Source organism: Accipiter gentilis, chromosome 33 (assembly GCF_929443795.1).
Source record: "Accipiter gentilis chromosome 33, bAccGen1.1, whole genome shotgun sequence".
NCBI lineage: Eukaryota > Metazoa > Chordata > Aves > Accipitriformes > Accipitridae > Astur > Astur gentilis.
Genome location: NC_064912.1, coordinates 2,212,838 through 2,237,296, shown reverse-complemented (window position 1 = coordinate 2,237,296; position 24,459 = coordinate 2,212,838). Strand labels below are relative to the sequence as shown.

General features: G+C 47.1%; 1 protein-coding gene across 4 annotated transcripts in view; it reads left to right on the top strand.

Moving 5' to 3' along the window:
• The window catches only part of LOC126034290 (syntaxin-binding protein 4-like), a 48,828-nt gene extending 24,369 nt beyond the window's left edge, over positions 1 to 24,459 (top strand). For 2 of the 4 annotated variants that reach the window (XM_049791817.1, XM_049791818.1), the window contains exons 6-22: positions 3,546 to 3,631; positions 4,429 to 4,549; positions 7,734 to 7,875; positions 8,071 to 8,177; positions 8,611 to 8,764; positions 10,230 to 10,302; positions 13,102 to 13,199; positions 15,542 to 15,638; positions 16,821 to 16,948; positions 17,510 to 17,602; positions 18,153 to 18,218; positions 18,315 to 18,503; positions 18,799 to 18,915; positions 20,128 to 20,177; positions 21,046 to 21,176; positions 22,436 to 22,493; positions 23,254 to 24,459. In XM_049791817.1, the coding sequence (XP_049647774.1) occupies positions 3,546 to 3,631; positions 4,429 to 4,549; positions 7,734 to 7,875; positions 8,071 to 8,177; positions 8,611 to 8,764; positions 10,230 to 10,302; positions 13,102 to 13,199; positions 15,542 to 15,638; positions 16,821 to 16,948; positions 17,510 to 17,602; positions 18,153 to 18,218; positions 18,315 to 18,503; positions 18,799 to 18,915; positions 20,128 to 20,177; positions 21,046 to 21,176; positions 22,436 to 22,493; positions 23,254 to 23,350 (1,807 nt within the window). In that variant the 3' untranslated portion in view covers positions 23,351 to 24,459. Of the gene's footprint in view, positions 1 to 3,545; positions 3,632 to 4,428; positions 4,550 to 7,733; positions 7,876 to 8,070; positions 8,178 to 8,610; positions 8,765 to 10,229; positions 10,303 to 13,101; positions 13,200 to 15,541; positions 15,639 to 16,820; positions 16,949 to 17,509; positions 17,603 to 18,152; positions 18,219 to 18,314; positions 18,504 to 18,798; positions 18,916 to 20,127; positions 20,178 to 21,045; positions 21,177 to 22,435; positions 22,494 to 23,253 lie in introns of those variants that run through there. The other 2 variants (XM_049791819.1, XM_049791820.1) reach the window with 2 other exon arrangements.

Here is a 24,459-nt window from a genome sequence, read left to right as displayed (position 1 = left end):
GCAGGAAGATTGACCCCCAGCTGCTTAATCTGTAGCAAAGTCGGCCTACAGCTGGCTGCTGCTGGCAAACCCCATTATCCCACTCCACGCTGTGGGGCTGGCTGAAGTCTGTGCGGGTCCGAGCTCCGTTTCAGGGATCCTGCAGACCTCAGATGTCTGCATCTGAATGAAAAAGAGCTGGAGAAGGGATTGTTAAAATAAAATTTCCACCTAATACAATGCCATGATTATTATATTTTTTTTAAATAAAGCTGGGCATTTTAGTCCTGCAAGCACCTGACAATTCTGAGTGGTTTAGTAAGGGTCAAATTTTAAATATTAAAGACATCTTCTGAAGTCTCTTGGTGTCTGAAAGCACAAAGCAAGACCTGTTGGCATTCCTTCAGCGTACGTGTTCATTAATCGGCAATGTTTGGGCATCTGCCTGCTTGCGAATTCCTTCAAATACAGCACTGAGCACAAAATTAATTCTCGGGAGATTGACACCAGAAAGTGTATAGCTTGCTGCTGGGGTAAGCGTATGCTTCAAGTTAGTCATGTGTTTATGTCCTTGGTGGAACTGGGGCTTGCAGTATTGACCAACAAAGCAGGAGCTGGGACAGTGGCGTGTGACGTAGCATTTAGTCACATCGTCCCTACAGCAAACGGCTGGGCTGGACCCAGGGCTTGCAGAGCAACCCTGGGCTCAGAGCTTGTTGTTCAGGCTCCTGAGCAAATAATGATAAATACTCCTTTGTGGATGAACTTAACGACATAAAATTAACAACAACAAAGAATGCTCAAGTCATACCTGCCCTTGCTTATAACAGAGTTTGACAGCATGGATTGGTGATTGGGTTTGCATTGTTTAGCAGGGTTTAAAGAGCATAAGAGCTGCCAGACTAGTTGCATTTGCATTGACTAAGAGTTTTTTAGCCATTGTTTTAAGTTCATAACCTGTTCTGTGCTCTGATGGATTATTATCTGAGGAAAATGTAACAATAGATGACCACAGAAACACCCAGCCCAAAACAAAAACCCAACTGCTGATGGCTTGGTAACCACTGGAAATAATATGTTAGCTTCCAGCATGGTAGACCTGCCATTGCAATAGGTCAGGGAGGGACAAGGCCATCAGTGCATGAGTTACCACTGCAAGGGGGTGTGAATCACCTATAGAAATACAGAGGCTTTATTGGGAAGTTGGCAAAATCCTGCTGAGGTAAGATCCATCCAAGGCTTAACCCAGGAAACCAAAGAACAGCAAACCACTGTCCTACTGCTATAGGATCTAAGTTGTCCTTCCACTTTCTCAGTGCTTTTACATATATTTCAGTGTCTAACGCTATGTTAGAACAGTTTTGTGGAAGGGGGGGGGGGGGGGCGGTTCTGAACAAAGTAGTTGTCTTTTTTTAAGGTCATGGGTTTAGTTGATAAAGACAATAGTGTTGAGGCAAAGTATTGGGATTCACCAAGGCATTCCACTAAGTATTGTGTGACACTTGGATTTAAAATTAGCATTAAATGGAATGAATAAGGCATACATTTGATGGCAATATTAGATAAGGCAGGCACTGCTCTTTGAAGTTTCTTAATGAGCTGGTTGTTAATGGGAAGATGTAAATTACTGAGAGCATTTCCAGCAGGAACCTAAGGAGCTGATGATTCATTCATCATTTAATATTGTTGACTCTAATCTAGCCAATAATATATAACATCTGTCCCGGTAAAGTATGCAGATGACACAATGTCTGCTTGTGTGTAAGAGCAGTCTCCTCGCTGAGGAAACTTTGCTGTGGCTTGTTTCCTACAGATTTATGTCTTGAGCTTGTCTGACTGTCAAGTCTGAGAGTTAGCCACTCATAACCAGGCTTTTCCTGTGGCTATAGCATCAAAAAGGCACCTTCCCATGGGGATTCCCTCATGCCTTCAAAGTCGACATCTAATGTTGTTACTGTGGCCACAGAAACAATAGTTCCAGGGTCTCTCCCCATTGCCTGGCTGCGTATTTAATGACACATGTAAGAAACTAGTCATCCTTGAGGCTTTTCTCTCTGCCAAAAGGTTGGATTGATCAGGTAGTTTGGGGTTATGAAGGGAGAGGACCACACAGTTGTGGAGGGACAGCGTGATCCTGGGACCAAAGAGCCAGCGTGGCAGGGATGGGCACAGGAGGCTGATGCTTGAACGTGGCATCCCCTTCCTGTGCCTCCTCATCCAAAAGGATGCGAGAGGCTCATGACAGCTCAAGGAAGGGTTACAGAAATTATGCAGGAGCTGGTAAACATGGTTAATGGTGGCTCTTAATGGGGTTTAAAAACTCAATATGTTAACACTTGGCAAAAGGAAGGTCACGAAGCAATTCACCTGTTGTGTACAGGTAGTTCCAGCTCATCAAGGACTCAACACGCTGGGGTAGTTATATGGTGGTCAAACTCAGCCGAGAAGGAAAGCAATAATGAAGGCACTTGGACACCAAGCCAGCTTTCCAGGGGATGTTTTGGATGAGATTGCCTTGCGGAGAGGTCATACAGGAAGCAGGGGGGTTACCTCAAGACAAAGGGATCACGCTAAATGTTTGTGGGCTGCCATTCCTCCCTGCTCTTGAATTCACCAACAAGCCTTTCTGATCCTGATATCTGTAAATTTAGCATGTGCCTGCTGGTTCAGCATCTTCAGCCATGAACTGCTGGGAAGAGTACAGAAGCCTGCGCTAACCCAGCACACTTTATGCATGCAGGTCTTTGTTGAGGTCTTGTGCTCCAGGAGTTTATCCTGTGATGTCCATGGAGGATATCACCATGGATAGATTCAGAGAGTGGGATGCTTCTTTTGCATATGCTCCAGAAGCAATCTGCTGTCTTTACCCCACCAAGAGCCAGCAGGAACTTCCTTCTGTCTAGGAAAGGAGGAGAAAAAAACAGAGAATAATCTACATTTAACTATTCTGGAAGGAGTCACAAATAGGCCAAGCATTTTTGTTTTATGTTTGCATAGTTCCAGCTCCTTCTGACAGTCTAACTTGTGTGGTGTGTTAGCAAAACTTCTGAGCGTTATAGTAGGAGGTGAAATTATTCTAGCTGATTCCCAGGAGGGTTCATGCGGCGGGGTGCAAGGCAGGGGTGCGAGGCAGGGGTGCAAGGCAGGGGTGCGAGGCAGGGGTGCAAGGCAGGGGTGCAAGGCAGGGCTCCTGTGTTCACCTACCATCTCTCAGACAGGACAGTCCCCAGCACCAGTGCCTGTCCATACGTCCCTTTCTGGCTCCTCTTGCTCATGTTCACCCTGAACACTTTCCAGGGTGGGGAAGGAGCACACTGAAGCTCCAATCCATCACGGGAAAGCTGCACTGCCATGAGATTGATTTTTGGCCTTAAGCTTTGCACAACCTCTTGAAACCAGGGGGGTTACTGTTATGCATGAGGAAGCTCTGCCTGCTCCCCATTGCTGGAGGGAATCGGCCTTATAGACGTGGTAGTAAGTCAGTGCCGTCAGAGGCACCGTTGTCATATAATCAGGTGGGGAATAGTTTTGAGCAGCAGTTGACTATACTGTGTTTTAATTTCCAGGAGAGAGTTCTCTGAGCTTCTGGAGAAGTTCGGCTCCCAGAGCAATACAGGCTCAGCGCGGAGCTCGCCAATCCTGCACGGTGGCAGTGAGTAGCTCAGCATGCCGTTGGAGGGGGAGAGCAAAAGCGCGTCTTTCTGCTGAGAGCTTTCTTTATCCCAGTCTCATTTTGGTGGAGTTTTGATTGGATTTGTGTAGGTGTTTGCGTGGACATTTGAAGGAAGAGTAGTCCTGCTCATCCTTATTGCAAGCGCTTAGTGCGTCCCCGGGTGCAGAGCAGCAGGCATGGGCGGTCCTGCCTGCACAGAGCAAGCACAAAGCACGGCAGCAAGCCAGCCTCCACAGGTGAACTAGAGAAAATTGAGTTGGGGTCGTAACCGCTACCCAGATGCCCAGACTTGGCTTAACTGACGTGCCGGGCAGGTAACCCCAGCAATACCCATCTCTGTAGGTGCAGCTTTCTACTATGGAATTCAAAGCATTTCAGCAATCATTCATTCGACGATCATTATTTTTCATTTGCAAATGGGAAATGTTTAATGAGATGCAACAAGGTTAACCTAAGTGAGGTGCCAGCACATCAAATCACATGTGAATGGGGAAAGAAGCTGTCCCTCTGGCTTCGCATCCCACCAGAAGGCTGCCGACCCTTCCCCGGTGGCAGAGGTATGTAGGGCTGGCAGAGGGGTGACGGTCCCCCGCTGGAATTGTGCCGAGGAGCCTTGATGTTTCCTCTCCATGAGTGATATAGTGATGTCTTTAACTACCATGTGGTTTTCCCCAAAAAGTTAGGAAAACGATGTCAGCTCTCAGCAGTAGAGAAGGGGAGGAGGGTGATGCTGGAGTATTTGTGTTCCCTGGGCTGACTCTGACTTTGCTGTTCAGGTCGATACCTGGAAAGTACATCCTCGGGCTCCTCCTCGCGCTCCCAGAGCCCGCTGCTGCTGAGCCCCGCCAATTCCCAGGGCCCCTGCATCGGGAACCCGGCGCACCCCCCTCACGCACAGTACGTACGGGTGGCACAGGGCCGTGTCACGTCATGAAGATATCGCCGAATGTCTAACACTGTCTTAGGGGTAGATCCAGTAAATAATTCCAGTGCTTGAAGAATGGCTTTGTTCATCCTTCTGTCCTCTATACTGTTGTATCACCACAATGGCTAGGAGACCACAGCATCTTCTAGAAGTCCTTGTCCCAGTGGCATCTTGACTCTTCCTAGGAAGCCCGTGCCCAAGAGCTGAAAAGCTTCCTTGTTGAGGCAGTCAATATGTCTGCAATATGGTTAACCATGCAATCGCTCCTCTTCCTTTTCCCTCTGAAACCTGGGGATAAGCCGTGGCTTACAGCCTGCACATCACCTTTATAAACCATCTCATGAGCGGAGTGTTTCTGCAAGGCCAGTGGTGCTTTTGGAAGGTGTTTCAGGAGCTTGTTTTCTGTTGCCCTCCTTCTGGCATGTTGCCGTCGTGCAACAAGAGCGCAAGCACTGCCCTCTTGATACAAACACTCCTGACGCCCTTTGCTTTGGTGTCAACAGCGGTTGCCTACAGACACCGCATCCTTTTGTCTCCAGAGCATCTCCTGGAGCGTGTGTTTTCATGTGGTCATCTGTCCCTTTCATATTTCGCAGGGTCAGAGGTTTGGACAGGCAGAGCTTGTTTTTCTGCGGAGTCTCGTCTCCAGGGTGCTCGGGGTTGCCCTTCTCAAGAGGGACAGCTCGAAGGGTGTTAACAGTCATGGAATTGGGACCATTCGTCCCCGGGGCTTGCAGCTTCTCTTCCTTTGCCAGCATAAACAAGCCAAGTCGCTGGTAAAGAGAATCAGCCCTCACTGCAGAACCAGTAAATCCTCTTGCTAAATACCAGCTTATTAGGGATTTGCAGAGGACAAATATTTGGCACCAGAGGTTTAAGCTGCTTGCATGGAGTGAGAGACCCTTACAGAGGAGAGGCCAGCTCATCTACTTGGCAGCTGGTTTGGACAAACTAGACAATCCTTGCTCTGCTGTTAACCCACTCCAGGCTGCGATATAGGCTGGAGGCGACCCGGTTTGGTGGCCTCCTCGCTCCGCGCTGCCATGCTGTGGCATGTTCTGCTTGTCTCTGTGCTGGTGCCAGGCCCCAGTGGTCTTCTCCCAGGAGCAGCATGAACCATTTGAAATCACAGACCATTGATTGCAGCTGAGCATTGGTGGTCAGCTGCAGAGATGTAATTTGGGCCACGGGTCTTTTCATGCATGCGGCTGCCAACCCTTCCGCTCACCGCAGGTTGTCCCCAGGCTGTGGCCTCTCATCACGGTGTCATCTGAGGTCCTGCCACCCCATTGAGCAACGGGACTCAGATATGATTGAGTCTCACCACAGATAGCATCTGATATTTTGACCTGAACAGAGGGTTTTAATGCTACATTTTGTGACATCGTTTTCCTAAAATATTTCTTAGAGCAGTGTTTTTTCCTAAGACTAAGATGCATGCTTCGTGAACGCAGTCCCTTTCCTCCGCAAAGCCAGCTGGCTCTCCCGGCGACCCACCGACAGTTTGGGGGGTGCTGGCAGCACGCTGCTCTGTCACTGGGACGTCTGACCACTGAGGATGGCATCACTGGGGAGCACAGGCACGGACACGTGCTAGTGTCACTGTGAGGCATGGGATGCACAGCTGTCATTGAGTCTTAAGTTAAGAGATAGAAGGACCAGAAACTGTAGCCCGTTTGGGGAGTGACTGCTCTGGAAATAAACTGAAAAGGAGAAAAGCCAGCTGCACCCAGCCCATTAGGAGGAGAAGGCTTGCTGACCCTTAGATCCCACCAAATCCTTCCTCAAAACCTCCCTGTTGCAATGCTGCCCACCGGCCCGTGGGTGGTCAGTGAACTCGCTGCCCCCACAAACACTCACTGCAATTGCTAAACCGCCCTCTTGGCATGGAGCCGCCCGCTGTGGCCTGGTCTTGGTGGCCTGTTGGGTCCTGTCTAGCAGGCAGCTCTTTGAGGGTAGGGTCCTGTCTTGGTTTTCGGCTGGGATGGAGTTAATTGTCTTTCTAGTAGCCAGTATAGTGTTATGTTTTGGGTTCAGTATGAGAAGAATGTTGATAACACACTGATGTTTTCAGTTGTTGCTAAGTAGTTTTTATACTAAGTCAAGGATTTTTCAGCTTCTTATGTCCAGCCAGCAAGAAGGCTGGAGGGGCACAAGAAGTTGGAAGGGGACACGGACAGGACAGCTGACCCAAACTGGCCAAAGGGGTATTCCAGACCATATGACATCGTGACCAATATATAAACTGGGGGCAGTTGGCCTGGGGGGGGATCACTGCTCAGGAACTAACTGGGTATCGGTTGGCAAGTGGTGAGCAATTGCATCGTACATCACTCGTTTTGTATATTCCAATCCTTTTATTATTATTATTATTGTCATTTTAGTATTTTTATCATTATTAGTTTCTTCCTTTCTGTTCTGTTAAACTGTTCTCATCTCAGTTCACGAGTTTTACCTTTTTCCTTCTGATTCTCGGGGGGAAGAGAGTGAGCGGCTGCGTGGTGCTTAGTAGCTGATTGGGGTTAAACCATGACAGGTCCAACCTTATTACTGCTCCATTTGCAGTACATCCTTGACTGGGCGAGTCATCTGGACCACTGCCCCAGAAGTGAACCCCAGTGTGGTGGGTATTGCTATAAAGGTACTTAAGGGCTCATTTCTTAGGGCATCTTGCAAGATTTTGAGTCCAAATCTCTGTTAAGACATAACTGTGTATCCTGAGCTTTGCTTTGACATTTGCTAAAGGCTGCTTAATAGTTGACCAATCTGTAAATTGCTGTCTGATGATTTAGCTGGATCCAAACATTAACCACATCGATCCTTTGTGTGCTTTTGGCTATAAAAACCGAGAGTGCCAAACACATTCTGGTTAAACCTTTAGTTTCTTCTCTATCTTCTAAATGCAAATGAGTATTCCCCAGCATTTGGGATCATGCAAGCCGCTCATCTTCATAATGCTGAACAATGTCTGCTGAGAAACAGGAGTCCTCACCTCCTCTTTCCAAGGTTGGGTGGAAGAAAAGATACAGAGGCAGAAAAGGTTGCGAGAAGTTAGAAGGATCATGCATGGGAAGAAAACCAGGCAGAGTTTGTTCAGTGACATGGGAAAATAACCCATATCACCTTCAGTCACCTGCTAACATCTCTCCCTTGCAGCTACTCCACTGAATCAGGAATCCAGAGCATTTCCATAGCAAAATCCTCCGGCTTGGGGCTGACGATCAGTGGTGGATCCAACAGGCCCGACGGCCCCATGATTTATGTTCAAGAGCTTATGCCAGATGGCGACTGTTACAAGGTAAGTCAGCGTGGAGACCCTCAGTGACTTTGCAATGGGGACCTCTCCTAGAGGCTGTAGCTGTTCTGAAGCAGCTTTTCTAAGAACAGATGAATAATGCATTGCATAGACTAATGAGGATTTGTGTTGCAGGAGAAGGCTTTGGGCAGAGAGACGTTCCTTTCCAATGCTGTGACTTTCTCCCTCTTTGTTTAGGATGGTCGGCTCCGACCTGGTGACCAACTAATTGCTATCAATAAAGATTCTTTGGTGGGCAGCACACATGAAGAGGCCAGAAAAATAATTGCAAAAGCCAAATTCAGGTAGGCATATAACATATTTCCTGCCATCATCATGGTGCTGTTGAGTCTTAGGCAGAAACCCTTCATGTCATACCAATGTTTGGCTTCAAGAAGCATGAGGCTTCTTATTAAATGATGCTTCAAGATGGTCCTGACAGGTGGTCGTATAAGGAAGTCTTGAGTGCATGGATCATCCTGAAATGTAATCCAGACCTTCCTAATGTTCTGGTCCTCATGAATATCCCCTTTCACTGCCCAGCAGAGTTCTGCAACAGAAGTTCAAACAAGCAGCACAGCTGGCGGAGATTCAGCTACACTTGTGCAGGCTACATGGGCTTAAGTGAGATTGTCCTGGAGAAAGAACCACAAGCATGGAAGTTCTGCAAATTTGTGCTTTTTTTTTTTTTTTTTTTTTTTGGTTAATAAAATGTTCTGTATCTGTGGTTTGTTTAAGACACGAGGGAAACACAGAAGTGGCCTTTATTCCTGGAAGGGGACGGTTACATCCTGGACTGTCAGTTCATAACAACATCCCATCGCCACCTCCAAAGGCTGTGGGAAATGGTCTGAGTTCCTCCAGACTGAAGGTCCATGTGAGGTCCCCAGAGGTAGGTTAAAGTTCATATCTAAGACCACAGATGTCTTTCTTTGATCAGAAAACTCCTCTTTAGGGACTCCATGGCAGCCCTTCTGGATGGTGGAAAGCCTGCAATGCTGATGTATGTAGCCCTGCTTTACAGCCAGGTATTTTAAATCTGAAATATTGTTTCTTCTGTCTTGGGTTCGAGACAGCGAAGGATCTGTGGAGGTAATGAGACGAGTTTCATCTCCAGGGCCTGAATTCAGACCTGGTTCAGAAGTCTCAGGTTTTAAAAAAAACAAAACCCTTCTGTGGATAGCAACCTGCATCTCATTCAATACCAGTCATAGAGCTGGAAGGGATCTCAGGAGTCAGTTTGATCTAGACTCCTACCCAAAGGCAGGAACAACTCTTTATTCTTAAAGACCTCTGATGAGGATGAATCTACAGCATTCCTAAGCAGCCCATTTCTGTTCTTCACTAGTCTAATGATAAGCCAGGCTCATTCTTCCTGTGAAGCCTTGCTCCATGTTCTGTTTGCAGAGACAAGTGCTCAAGCTGTGCGTGGTGAGACGGGGTTTAACCACACAACCTTCACAGTAATTTAGGTCTGTGGCTGTATTCTGTGCATTTGTCACTCCTCTCCTGGACTGATGCAATGCCGGGTGTATCTTCTGCCTTCTTCCACATAACCTGCCTTCAGAAAAGGCCGACTGGATGTTCCTTGCATACAAACATCATTCACAAAAGGTCTTTCTTTCCAGACCCTGTGGAGACATGGACTTGCAAGAATGTCATATAGAAGTTGCCTTTGGGTGTACCAGACTGGAGATGTGCTTATGAAAGTCAGCCTTAGCCCATATACATATAGCTGAGTAGTATAGTTAGTTCCTTCATCACCAGCAGAAGGTGTGCTTGTGTAGTGTTGGGCACCTATATAAAATTACATTGCTGGCTGGAATTTAATTCCTCATTTCTTCACTTCGCTGATTAAAGATGGAACTTTTAATGAAGTCTGGCCTTCCACGCTAGGGAAAGCATGCTCAGGTACCTCTGCTACCTGTCCGTATGTCCTCAGCACCAGTCCTGTGCCCCTCTCTGGATGTACGTTCCCAGACATGGAAGCACTGCCTCGGTGATCAAGACCTCACTGGTGGGTTAAATGCAGAGATTTAGGGAGAACTTCTATGGAGAAACCATACAAGATCAAATTAATCCTCAGCTCCCAATCATGGTTACAGTAATGACAAACTCATTTTTCTGTGTGTGACCAGAGATTTTGAGATGGCTCAGGAACATCCTTGTGCGAAGTGCTCCGACAGAAATCCTTTGAGTCTCTTTTGGCCCGACAGCACAAGAGGAGTATGTGGTGCCTTTGCTCTTTATGGGCCAGATGGGTTGCTCTTTCTTGAACACCTCTATCTTCTGCTCTTCATTTACACCAACAGATTCTGCTTAGCAACTGTCTGTGCTGTTTTGTCTTGTTTTTCTAGAATAGACGTGAAAATCATTTTCCTGTGCCTTCTTTGTCACCGGACATTTGCCCACCAGAGCTTACAGTCTCAGGTAAGAGTGCCGCTAAATTGTTCTCTTTGTGTGGGTGACAAACACAGCCTTGGCTCCTCGGTGCTGAGGATGATGAAATTAATTTTGATCAGTGTTTATAATGCTGTAGTGGAATCTAATGGGGTGATAATGAGACTCAGCCTGCTAGGAGAGAGGGAAGGTAGCAGCTTGGCTTACTCAGCAGGTAGTAATTATGTCCATGTTTGTCCATAGTAGCAAAATTCTTTACTAAAGCTTTCAGAGAATTCATAAGACACAACTTCTTCCATTCTCAGCCTGTGGTTCATTTGCGGCAGTGTCTTTCCCCACATGCAAAGATCATATCAGACTTGCATGCAGCAGGTCTCATTGCAGGCATGCAATGGGAACAGGTGGTCCTCAGGGACACGGTATAAAAAAAGGTCAATTAATGATAGCTGTAATGTACGCAGCAACCCTGGGCATTATACAGGCATTTAAGGACGCCCTCAGTTGGTCAAATTGGGAAATTGCTTATAGATGTGATTAAGTCAGATTTCTCTCTACATCCAAGCTTCACTTTTTGCTTACTTTTCCAAGCTGTGTTTTCTCTCCAAGCTCTGAGTCTGCTACTGAGTGCTTACCTTTTGGGGAGAGACCTACCCTGTTCAACGCGGGGTGAAGTCCAATAGCCGTGCAGCTTCACGGATCCCTTAGGAATTGCAGGAAACCTCAATAATCGCCATGATCCAGTGCCCAGGGAGATGACCTCCAGCAAGATACCCCCTGTCCCTATGATATGGAGGTTACTCCTGTCCCGAGGAAAAGACGGGCTTTCCCTAGCCAGTCCCTAGCAAGCGCTGCCCATCATTCTTGCGCCCGCAAGTCCGACAGCACTTCCTTCCCCATGCGCTGCCGAGGCACTGGCCCCACTTGCGACTCCCTGTGCCGTGTTGTAATTTCCATCTGGAAGGCTAAGAGCGAGCGTTGCAAGGTAAATTGTGTTTAGTCTATACCTGAGATTAGTGGGAGAGACAGGGAGCAGACAGTGCTGGGCTGGGTGTGCATCAGTACTCTGCTCCCAGGGATGCCTGTCTCACCTTGGGCAAGCTCAGCAGGCTTCAGCCTTCGCCTTCCATGCTCTGTGCTGCAGAGATCCTGGGAGAGGGACTGCCCTTGGTCTGCCCTCCCTATCCCGACCATCCTGAAGCCAGAGCTCCTGGCGACGGGGAGCAAAGCCCTGGGTCATGTAGGCAATCCAGCAAACAGCAATGACCTAATCACTTCCTGACTTAGCCAGGGGATTTTATTACATGCAGGTTTTTTAATGTGAAATGCTGAGAAGGCTTTGTGTCAGTGTTGTCATCCATGAAAACAGACAACTGGCTTTGAAAGAGCAGCAGCCAGGCTTGGAGCCTGGGCCAGTGACTGCGTCTCTCTGGGTGCCTGATGGATGCCCTGGATATCTCCGTGTCCAGAGCTGACAGCAAAGCCACGTGGAGCTAATCCTGATTAGCCATGCGTCGAAGGGTAACAGCTCTGCCCTTGAACTTTGCGGAGTAAAGTGTTGGTGGCCAATCCAACAAACTCATTTATTACCTCTTGCTGCTTCCCAGCTGCTAGCGTTAGCAGAGCAGATGAATACCCGGATTAGGAGGATTACGCTTGTGCAGCACCTCCACTGCTTCTCACTGCCTTCTCCTTGCACCCGGTCTCTGCCCCGACGGTAGTTCAGGAGCAGCAGTGTTACTCGTCAAGATGGGGCTTCCCGTGATGTTAATCAGATCACAGGCAGGCGAAAGAAATTGCTTGCTGGGCAAATCCTGTGCCACTGGCATGAGAAGGAATTTTGTCACCAACCCAGGCTGATAGTTTGAGGGCGAGCAGGGGCAGGCAGGCAGGCAGCAGGGCTGCAGGCACAGCAGTCCTGCACCTTTCTGGAGTCTGGCAGAGGAGCTCCAGAGTGGGTAACACCTTCTGCAGCCCTTTTCCCAAGGAATGTCATGGTTTCTTACGGACAAGGGTTAATAATAATGTAAAGGTGGGGTTCCCTCCAGGGATGGAGGAGCCCAAGTGGCAGGGCACGGCAGCAGGGTTTGCGCTCTGTTCCATTTCAGCTCTGGAGGCAGTGGCGGTAAGGATGAGCCAGCTGTCAGCAGCTGGCTCTTCTGATCTCATGACAGCTTTTCACCAGCAAAGCAGCTGCCATTTCTGCCTCTTCTCCTTCTGTGCATGCCTTGCAATGCAAGTGGCTTCTTCTACTCAAAAAAAGCCCTGCTGCCCAAGTGAGGGAAAAGGGTTCAAGGCTTTTTGCAGTCCTGGGGAGGGAAAAAGTCTTGCACCAGTGTTCTTCCACATCTCTCTTAATCTGTCGATTCCTTTTTCCATGGGCATTTTGAAAGCCAAGGCTGCATTTTATAAAATGTTGGGTTTCAGTTTTGCTTAATCAATTAGAGAAGACAAGAGCCAGGCAGATATTCTGCCCCCCCCCCCCCCCCCCCGCCCAGATCATCATAACTACAGACCCCAAGACTCCACAGAAACTTGTGACTGGAAATTTCCAAAGTGCTATTTTTGCAGTCCTAGGTCCTTGGGTGAAACATCCCATTTTAAACCATGCAGAAGCCCAGGTTCAGTAAAGGTTTGCCCCAGTATCAAATCTTTTCAACAGTGGCCTAGTTCAGCCTTCCAGGACCGGATTTAGTAAATCCCAGTCTTTGATTTTTGGCCTGCTGCACACACATTATACTTCATGTAACAGGAGTTGTGAATTTTGCTTTGCAGGCATCTCTTTCCTGTACTCAAGTGCTCTTCCATTAACATTTCTTTTTGGTTTTTCAGCACCTGCTTCGGCATCTAATCATAAAGCAGCTTCAGGCACCAAACCAAAAGTAGCACTGGATCCCCATATCCGTCTCAAGGATGGGAAACTGGAACTGGTAAGCAGAAAAGCAGAACGGGTCCCTCTCCCCAAAGCAAGGTCTCATCTCAATCCTCTCTGCAGTGTGCAATGCACACAATAGTCCACTAGTGTGGTACCTCCTTGCTTCCAGCTGCCACATTATTGGCAAACACGATAAGCTTACATGACTCCTTGTATTGCTTTTCTGTGAAAGAACCGATCGAGACATTTCAGCTTTGCTTCTTGCACCAATGTCGCATTCAGGCATGGGAGTACCCGGCCAGGTACTAGCATGGGGGTCACTATCTCACTTGTTTTTTGGAAGGATTAAGAAATGCAAACCTGAAGAGAGTCAAAGAGAAACAGCCTGCCTGTTTGCACAGAATAAAGCTAAAGCACTTGATCAGTGCTCTAATCTACACGTGCAGCATCCTTTGCCAAACAGCCTGCTCCAGCCTAATTCTCCTTCACTTCCCTAGGATACTGACTGGGCTGTGTTGGGAATAGCAATAGCCCAGGTGATGTGGAGTGCAGAGCCAGCTGCGGCGCTCAGAACACTGCTTTCCTTACTAGCATCACACCGCTCACGTGCTACAATTAATTAATCTGGTTTTTGAGATAGAGGTGTAAGAGTCAGCCACCAAACCGTATTTACTACCAAGAGTCTGGAAAACAAAAAAAGCATCTCAACTCTTCAGTGGAGTTTGCTGGAGGTTGGGTCCAGCCTTTAAAGGTAAAAAGGGAGAAGAGGGCATAGTGAAACATCCTGAAGGGGCATTTAAACACACCTTGGCTCACCGTGGCTGTTTCTCAATGCTCCGGGGAGCTCCAGAAGTCTCCTCCTGGCAGAGGAGATGTAATCTCCTCCCTTGGATGTAATGCATTTGACTCAGGGCTGTAGGTGCAGGCAGCTGCCCTCCAAACTTTCCAGTGCTGCTGTCACTGCCGGGGTGACCTCGGGCAGCCTGGTGTGGGCGAGGGAAGGCTGAAATACAGGATATCTCACCGAGGATCCAGCCAGAACCGCTGCCCCTTTCATCATTTAATGGAAAATACGTTCCACGGGCACCATCAAAAGACAGGGAGCGGAGCTTCCCATTTGCTCACCAAGACCCTGGCGAAGAGCAGAGGCTGTGCTCCTGCTCTGGTTTGGGGGTGCATGTTCCCCCCCCTGGGTACTGCTGGCATGAAGGGGGGCGGGGGTGGGAATGCAGCCCCTTCTGCAGGGCTGGGGACCCCAGTGGGCCCGATGGCACGAGCGGCTGCTGCCCCCCCGACGGCAGACGCAGCGCTCGCCCCTTTGCTGCTCTCGCCTCCCGGGCGCGCAAGCGGGAACTTTTCTTCTAAGCCTGCATAATTCTCCCTAAAGCAGGATTTAGGACTGCATTTTTGCAGCGACCTCTGCTCGTCGTGGATATAAAAGCAGCTCTTCTTTGGCGGGAGGAGTGGGGACGCTTGGCTTTCCCTTTTAAAAGCCAGCGTTACGAGCAGGCAGCTGCAGCGGTGCCAGGGGCAGGAGATGCACGCCGACCGGCACACGTCTCCGATGGTTTTGGGGTGGCCCACGCCAGATGCCGACATCTGCAGATTGAGGATCGGGGCATCCCGAAGCCCGGGAGCCAGCAGCACTGCCTTGTGCAGAGCTGTGGGCTTGCTGGTGACAGAAACGTGAGCAAGGACTCGTCTCCAGCCCCTTTCCAAGGAACTACGCGGGAGGTGCTGTACATGCATGAGCAAGAGCGACGGGTGCAGCCTGGGACAGGGGAGTGTTTAACACGGGCTCTTTCCCAGAGTCTGCTGAGCTTGACTTTTAAAAGCTTTTCCTTGCTGCTGCCAGAAGCAACGTGGGGTTTGCACAGGTTTATCTGCTTCTGTGTGGCACCCTGGGGTTGAATTGATAAATATCAGTAGAAGACAGGGCATCAGGCGTAATGAGAGAGCAAAAGGTGCAATGAAGAAGCAAAATGTTTGAATGTCTCCTGTTGCCGTGAGAAATACTTTTATCTTTTCGGTTCCAAACACAATTCCTGGGCAGTAAGAGAAAGAGGAGAGGCTGAGCTCTTGGCAGCTGGGCCTTGCTACGGCTCCACTGGCTTTCGATAAAGCTCCTGACAGTTTGTCATAGCTGTAAATCTGCTTGCAGTCTGTATAAAATGTTCTTGGAGAGATGTGAACGTGTCCCTGTCTTCAGGAACAGACATTTCGGTACATGTGTAGAAAAGGACAGACTGGAAATCCAGCCCAAGCCCACTCCTTTGGGAGATGCTGCCTGTCTCATTTCCATGAGAAAACCCAGCACCAAGCGTCTTCCCAGCACCTACTTCAAAGAGTTGCTTTTCCAGTATTTTTCTTTTTAAAGGCTCCTTGTTTCTGCTCAAGGTTCTGCAGTATCTTGGTCTGGATGTGAGCGAGGAGAAGAAGAAGCAGTTACGGCAAAGCTTGACCACAGACTCGCAGGGGACGGTGGCCTACGGAGGTGAGCGGGCAGCTCTGCGTGTGACAGGCTTTTTAATTTTTGTGTAGCTTTGCTGGAGGCTAAGAAAGGAGAAGGGCATCTGCTGAAAGGTGGCAGGTAAGATACCTGGCTGGGTATTGATGTAGCCTAAAACAGCTATGAAAAGTCACAAATACAAAAGAAGGTGTTTGGTAGAAGCATATGTAAAATGAAAATACAAGAAAGTCAGTGCGAGGGCTCACTTTTCTTAACACCCAGCTTGCCGAGCAAGAGCTGGCCAGAGGACACGCAGAAAATAAAAGCCTGGTCCACCTTCTGTGAGCTGCCAGAGCATATCTGGCCTGCAGGGTCTGCTCTCCAGAAGCTTTTTCACAAAAATTCAGAGCCATCAGCAATGTCCCCACCAGCAGCAACGTCCCCACCGGACAGAACAGCCTTGCAAAGCACAACGCCTCTTGGATGGTCATTTTTGTGAAAAGCGAGTGATGGGATACAGAGAACCAGGCACCTCTCCTAAGAGCGACTGCCTTCGTAGTTGGTGGCAATAGAAATAAGGATGATCTGGGATATTTGGCAAATGCCCTGGCAGTGAAGATGGCTGCTCTTGCAGTAAAGGCTCCGATTCCTGCTGCAGCCCCGGGCTTAGAACTGGAGGGGCTGGGACCATGGTGCAGCCTCCCCTCCGCTGCGCCAGCTCCCGTCTGTCCCACGCGACCCCTCGTACCGTGTTTTTCTCCAGGTCTGAAAGCAAAATGAATCTGGAGTTTCAGACTTGTCAATTTAACACCTTTTCTAAGTGCTGAAGTCATCGAGTTGTTTTTTGTTTAAATCAGCAACATGAGAAATGTCAGCAGGCAAGCGGGTGCCTTTTGTCGGAGAAATGTGGTTTTGGCTTAAAATTTTAAAACTCGGAGAAGCACAGTCATGAAAACTTCACTGTGAAAATATCTGGGGGGGGTTGGTTTTTAGAAGTTTGATTTTTTTTCAGCTGGATAAGAAACAAGGGTCTGGTAAAGATTGACAACAACTTATTTAAGTTTGATAGGATTGCCAAAGAACGCAGGAGTGTTAGAGAAGACCGTTTGGCATCTCTAACCCTGCTCTGCTTGGCAGTCAATGGATGTCCCCAAAATCAGTGGCATTTTCTCCTAACACACAGAGCTTTCCTCTTTTAGCCCAGTAAAAACTAATTCTTTCTCACAGATCTTCTCCAAGCACTCAGGGATGTGATGCAGGAGGAGCTGGATGAGGCTGGTCTGGATTCCAACTCCATACTCTTCACGCAGCACGAAGTAGCCAGTTTGCTGGATACATCAGCTTTTCACTCTCCGGTCAGTCAGTCCAATGCTCTTCTACATTGAATCAATGAATTTTCTACGTTAAATCCATGAAATTCTGAGATGGGAAAAGCTAAATTACCATTTTCTGGTTGTTCTAGAGTTCTAAAGAGGAGGCAGAACTATGCATTAATCATTTCAATTATAGGAAATTCTGTAAAAGACCTCAAACTTCTCATTTTTAATAGGGAAATAAGAATACCTATGGGATGGTATGAAGGAAGCAGCCTGGCAGTGATGCAGAAGGAAAATTAGCTATAATTAATCAATTCCAACTAATTTCTCCTGGTTCACAAAGTGAAAATTCACTATAGCACAGCTATTCCAGCAATGTCAGGGATCAGAGAGTGAAATCCTGTGGGGTGAAAAACAACCCTGCAGTTGAATTATTTAATGTGCCTTTTGATCTGTTGCATAAAAATGCTGACTCCTTTCCAAAGTGATTTTGACTCATCGTTATTCTGCGTATGGAAAACAATACGCCTGCCGTATAGCCGCATGCTTTTTGGTAAAGCATAAGCGGTGCATGATGCTGTCTGTCCCTTTGCCTTGCAGATCTTCGACTCTCTCAACTGTAATGGCAATGAGGACCTGGAGCAGCTGCAACTGGAAATGATGGATCTGCGGCAAGAAGTCCGAAGGCTAAAGGTGGAGACTCTCCTCTGAGCAGATTTCTTGGCTGGTGCCTTCTGCTGTAGCTCGCTGTAGTCGTACGCGAGGGTAATGGTGTTGCCTGTCCCTCTTAAGAAGTCACCAGTTTGCATTCTGCACGTTCCTCGTTACAAAGGAGACTCACCCTCAGCTCTCCTTAATTGCTTCTTTCTCACTCTCAACCTCAAATGAAAGCTTATTTGTACTGAAAGTATGCAGTCACTTTTTAGCAGTGACTAAATATATTTAAAAATACAAAAACGTGTCTCGCAAATCATTCAAGTCCACGAATAACAGAAGCACCGCCTGTCCTCCCCTCCTGACCCAGCTGCAGATTGCCAGCATGGCTGTTAGCACCATGGCGGTATCCAGGTGGATTTCTGCAGGCACGCAGGTTGCAGCCCAAAAAGCACTGTGGTAGGGGAGAGTGCACACGACTGCTTCTGTAAAATATTCTTCTGGTCGGTAGGGGCTACAAGACCAGGGTGTCTTTTGGAGAGTATCCTATCGCTTGTTGCTTCTAATCCAGTGAAAATATTTTCCGTAGTCTCTCCTGAAAGAGGTGGAGAACAGCAAGAAGTCAATGGAAGATGAGCTTCAGAGACTGAACCAGGTTAGTGAAGAGATTGCTGGGGATCTTGGGGTAGTTTTGGTGGCTGGCGGCTGACGGGGATGTGGTGCATTCATCAGAACTTTTCGCTGCTTCCAGAAAGCACTGGGGTTCCTCTCCGAGAACAGGACGCTGCACAGCAAGCTGCAGATGGCAGAGGTCGTGCAGAGACAGGCTCACAGCGCAGAGCAGGACTACGAGGAAGTGATCCACTTGCTGGAAGCTGAAATTGCGGAACTGAAGATACAGCTGGCGGGGAAGAAAGCAAAACATGTCTCTGAAATAGAGGTAATGCAACTCCTCAGCCTGGGAAAAAACGCACAACCCTCCTGACCCTTCTTCTGTGGGTTCCCCTCCTTCTATTTCTGAAGGAGAAAAAGAACGTAGCACATAAATCATTTGTTCTGTGGCCCCAAGGCCAGCACGGTCTCTGGGTCTGTGTTATAATCTGTGTAATTTCCACTGTCCATTTCAAAAGGATAGCGGTTTTCTATTTGTAGCTAATGTCATAAAGTGGCGTTTCCAAAAGCCAGGGCTGGAGCATCGCCATCACCATTCTCTTCTTCCTCTGGCCTTGTCTCAGGAGGACATCCTGGCACTGAAAAGACAGTTGTCCCTGGCTGACGGCCAGTTACGAAAATCAGAAGTCTCACGGAAGCGCCTGGAGATCTGCAATAGGAAACTGCTCCTGTTTGTGCAGGTGAAGTGCTGAACCGCCCCCAGAGCTGGTGGCATCACTGTGGCCTCTTACCTTAACAGTGATTTTGCAAGTCCAAATAACTTCCTGCTCCATAAGCAAGAGAGGCGGTTTTTTAATTCGATCTTATCCTAAAAAGGCACTGTCTGTTGGTTAGGAGAAACTAGGGAATGAACTCACACACACTCATGTACCTGAGAGCTATGTAAACACGAGGGTGCAGGTTTCGCCTGGTGGCTCTGCTGTCCCTGGCTCACTGGTCCCCCTGTGATGGTTTAGGCTGCTCCAGGAACTCTGTTGGACATGATGGTCAAAATCATGTTTTAACCTTGCCTTTGTATGGCTGACAGTTGCTTTTCTACACAACAAATGTGAAGTTGAAGAGTGGGTTTCCTCTTCCAGTGCTTTTTTCCCCAGACTTCCTGCAAAATCTCACACATAATTGCTTTATTAGTCTTTTAATTGGCTATTCTTCCACTTCACTACCTGTATTGGGTATACAAGCTTGTGTAATTAGTAAACTGGCCAGCATGGGAAGCACTAGTATTCACTGTATCTGCTATAGCTACTAGTAGCCTGTCCCAAGAGCTCTCAAAATCAATAGGAAACAGTGGAGTGCAAGGAAGCGTAGATGCTCTGTCCTCTGTTTCAGAGAAGGAAGAATTAAAATGTCTCTAGACCTGCAGCACTACATGCTGGTGCCTGTGCGGTTTGGGGCCAGACTTTGGAAATGAATTTGACTTGGCCCCAGGGTCAAACATCACAGGATTTTGACCACTGGAACAAAATATCTTCCTTTTTTATAGACCCGTCAGTAGCATTTGAGAATTCACTAACCATGCATGGTAATGAGAGCTTACACGTGCAGGTACAATCCAGAAGCCAGGGATTGCTAGTAGCAATGATCAAGGCTCGCTGAAACGTAGCCTGCAAAATTATTCTTTGGAAGAGTATTTTTATGTTGCATTTCATATATTTTAGTGTTGGTATTAAAATGCATAATTTAGATGTGTCTGTATATTTGCATAGGCTGTGAATGTTGCTTGAGATGCAAAAGGCCTTGAGATATTCGCTTCAAGGGCAATGAATAAGCAGAAGCTGATTACTGTCATATTAAATCTGATCACTAGGAAAAACCCATGGGGTTTGTTCTCAGGAATTATTCATTCCTACAAGTTTGAAACCTTTTTTTTTTTTTTTCTTGTTGCATGGCAGAACGTCCACAAGGTCCTGAGCACACCCAGTCATTTACCAGATGAGAAGAGGTAGGAGATGGCTTCTGGGAATCTTGAACAGCAACATGAAATGTCCTTTTCTAACCTTTCCCAGGGGAAGATGATTCACATGTAACCTACCCTGAGTTTCTAAACATACTGCCGCTTAGGAATTGAAACCACTGGGGAAAGATGATCTGGAGGCTGCTGGTGGATTGGTACCTGGGAGGGGGGGCTGGCCTCCGTTCAGGCTTTTTTTTTGGAGTGAGTAGGTGAAACACTCCTCTGGTTAAGTTGCTCTTGTTAGCAGAGACCCTAAGCAGGTTGTTTCAAAGAAACAGAGTTTTGACCCACCTGGTTTTCCTAACACAAATCAGTTTTTGGCTTTAAGAGCGTGTCCTTTTTTATTAGCAGTTACAGTAACTGGTAGAGTGTAAGCAAAGAGCTAGCATGACTCTCAACTGCATGAACAGTTGCAGAAATAGAATTCAGGCTTCTGGACTCTCCTTCAACCTGAACCTATCTCCCATCACTTGAAAAAAAAATGTATCACAACTCTATGTGTGCTTTTAATCGATTAAATCATTGAAAGGTCACTGTCCCATTGATAATGACCAGCCCGTTTAAAAAGCCAGTTTTTAAGAATGATTGAAAATTATTTTTAAGTTTCCAAGGTGGTTACTTCCAGTATAATGAAGGAAAAATATTTTTGAGAAATTCTAAAAAATACTTTGATATCTGTCTGTAACACAATGATGCAGGTATGTCTAAAAGAGAGTCTCCTGTGCTGCTGAGCAATCGAGACGCAATCCCCCCAAATACACAGATTTACATAGAATATCATTCACAAGAGGCTGGCCAGGATTTTCAATGACCATTCTGTGATAGAAGTATTGATGGCACTTTCCGTATTTGTAAGAGTCAACAGTGAAACAGAAGAGGATAAAACAGACGCAGTCTCAGATACATCTCTTCCATCTTCAGATCTTGTTGACCTTTTGCTATCAGAAGCTAAAGAACTGTTAGCACCAATCCTCTCCAGCAAGGACGGTAAGCACTAAATTAACTGGAGAAACCTGAATCCAAACAAGTCTCAAGGATGTCTGTTAGTGTTATTTACAGTTTCCATCACCTTCTATATTTTTTGCCATACTAGTTAAGCCTTCCATACATGTACTTGATTCTCTCACGCTAACCGGGATGTAATTGCCCTCCGTGTATCCATGTGACTCATCTTTGAATCTGAAATGCAGACTTGCAGTGTAAGGAGTCAAAGGGTGTGACTTGTGCCCAGGGCCAGAGGAAAGGCATTTATCCAGGGGAAGAAACTGAACAGGCAGGAGGATGGTTTCATAGAATCATAGAAATGCTGGTTGAAAGGGACTGCTGGAGATCAGGAGTCAAATCTTCTGCTCCAGGTAGGACCATCACACTAGACCAGATCTGCAGTGGGTTTAGCCAGCTGTGCTTTCAGCCTCCAAGGACGGAGATCCACAGCTTTTCTGGATGATGTGTTCCCGTGCTGCATTATCCTCTGTGAAAAAGATTTTCCCAGCACCTAGCCTGAACTCCCCCAGGTGCAATATGTAGCCACTGCCCCCAGTTATATCGTCTGCCGCTGCCAAGAAGAGCTTGGCTCCAACATCTTTCTAATTGCCCTTGAAGGAGGAGTGGGTGCTGCAAAATTGCCTCTCAGCCTCCTCTTTGCCAAGCTAAACAAGCTCAGCTCCCTCAGCCCTCCCCAGCCTCTCCTTGCAGGTTATGAGCCCCAGGGCTTCCTTTGCTGGACGCTGTCCAGTTTCTCAATAGCTTTGAGCCAGGGATCCAAACTTTCCTTACACCATCCAGGTATGACTACAGCAATGCTGAGCAGAGGGGAATGGTAATCTCCCTGTTTCCTTGGCGTACAAATCAGGCTAGACTCCCTTCCCCTCATGAGCCGTAAACATTTCTTGGCAGAAGTTATTTGACCCCTGCTTGTCTCCTTCCGTGCAAAAGGAGAGTTTCTGATCTCCTCTGTGTCATGATCAGGTGAGCGTACAGTCCCAAATAGGTGCCCAGTCTTTACTCTTTGATGCTATTCACCAACTAAACATGGCCATGGTCCAGCATTGTCTTTGTCTCAAAGCACAAGACACAAGGAAAATAATTGTAGCCTTTAAGGAGCACCTCAGATAATATGAGCGTGTCAGCATTTTCAGAGTTCCTGCATCATTTAAATGTGCATTATCATAATGTAGCAGTGCTACTTGCATTGGGCATGTTTTCTAACCCCTCACTTATACTTGGCTGTGTGCTTACATTTGCAGCTTTGCCATGTGACAGGGACCAGTGCCTGCCTGCTGAAGGAATCCCAAATTACAAGGAGTAGGTGTCAAAACTGCCGTGGTCTGTAATTTTGACAATACACATAGTAAAAATTCCTGTTTGTTTTGTTGGGTTTTTTTTAATCAAAACTTTTGCTTGACAACTTTTCACCAGATAATCTTGTAGAGGCCTCCAGATGGCCATGTCAGAGAAATACGTCCCTTCCCAGACAGCAAGATACTTCCTGCCCTGCACAGTGAAGTATGGCGTGAATTCCTGAATCTCTCTTTTGTTTTCTAAAATGTTCTTTTTCCTTCAGGCCAGATGGAAATTGATGGCTCTATGGCTTGTCTAGCTGGCATTTTTATAGACCACTGTGAGTTCTGAGTAAGGGAAAAAAGCATCACTGAATGTGTTAATCCTTCATGTTGTGGTATCAAGATGTTGTGAATTGGACCTTCAGTATCTTATGAATTTCCCTAAAACCTCTTAAATGGCTTATATTTAACAGACCCATGTCCTAAAGATATCTGCTGAAAGGGCACTTTGCAACCTAAATGTCTACTGCCACTGTTGTAGCTGATCACCTTAAGTCAACGTGAACATCTGCCAGCACAGTTTTTTAGTTAAGTACAAAGTAGGCATTTGCAAACTATAATTCCAAGGTTATGAAAAGCATTTTCAGACAAAACAGATGGCCAGTACAATCCGCTAGCCATGCAAGATCCTCGTCTTCTCTTTCCTAAATAATGAGAGTTGTCTTCATGTTATCCTCTGCGTCCTTCTCCCAAACTGTGTAAAACGTATTTCTCATTTTCAGCCATCTTCATCAGAAGACCACGTGGCCCCCTCCTGCAAGCCAGACCAAGAGCGATCAACCGCAGCCACCAAGTCCAACCAAGGAACTGCCTAAGTAGCCTACATAAATCTCCCATGGCTTGCTCGTGCTCCAAACCGTGACTGTCCATAACGCAGCTGCTGCTGTGCTGGGAGATGGGAAGGACACACCATGGGTGCTTCAGCTTCCAGGCAAACCAGACTGAGAAACAAGCTTTCTAACACAAGACTAATTCTTCCTAACTACCCAAGACTTTTTCAGCAACCTCCCCTGTGCGTCTACCTCTGAGTTATCATACAAGGCTATTTGCTCACGGTTTTGCAGCTTTATAGGAAAAATATTCTCAAGAGGCTACAAGGGCCTGGATTTCACTGGCAGCCTTTTAGAGCTTGTATCCTGGGTAGTAAGAGGAGCATGAACTTACCCAAGGGACTCAGGGGTCTCCAACAGATTCCTTTTGGTATTTCATATGAAAAACCAAAGTATATTTAGTGACTGTAATCGAAGCAGCTTAATCTGTAGCATCCTAGCTGTCTTGGGATAGGTACTTCTCTTTTTATTCTTTTTGTATAGCTTATCCCGGCTGCAATGCTTGAAATGGAAAGCACCACCTCAGCTAGTTGGAGGAAGAGTGCAGAGATAGCCAGCTGTATGTTTACCGGTCACAACGTATTGCTGAACACCAAGCACTCCCTGGAATGCAAGAGATGACATAGTGAACGTATTTCAATAAAGGCCCGCAGTGTCACTTGGAAGTTAGACACACATGATGCAAGATTGGATGTGGTTAGCAATGAATGGGGAAGAGATCAGAGATGAACACAAGATCTGGAAAATAAAATGGAAACACTGCTCACAAGGCGTTTGCTTTCTGGGTTATGATTGCAATTGCTGTGTTCATAATCTCCGAGACAAATACCCTGCCTGGGTCCATTATTTTCCTCCCTCTTATTTTGGCAGCTGGTAGCAAGATGCATTGAGAAGTTGCAGGAAAATGGGGTGCATTCTGGCTTTTACACACATTGTTATGATTGCTTCTAATTTCCTTTGTGAGGGTTCAAAGTACGTGGATCCTTTATAGCCTAAAATAAAGGCTTAGGAAAAATCACGACTCTCCCCAGTATGTACTGTACTCGAAGATATCACTGCACTGTTAAAACAGTAACTCTGTGGTGGAACTTCACAGTC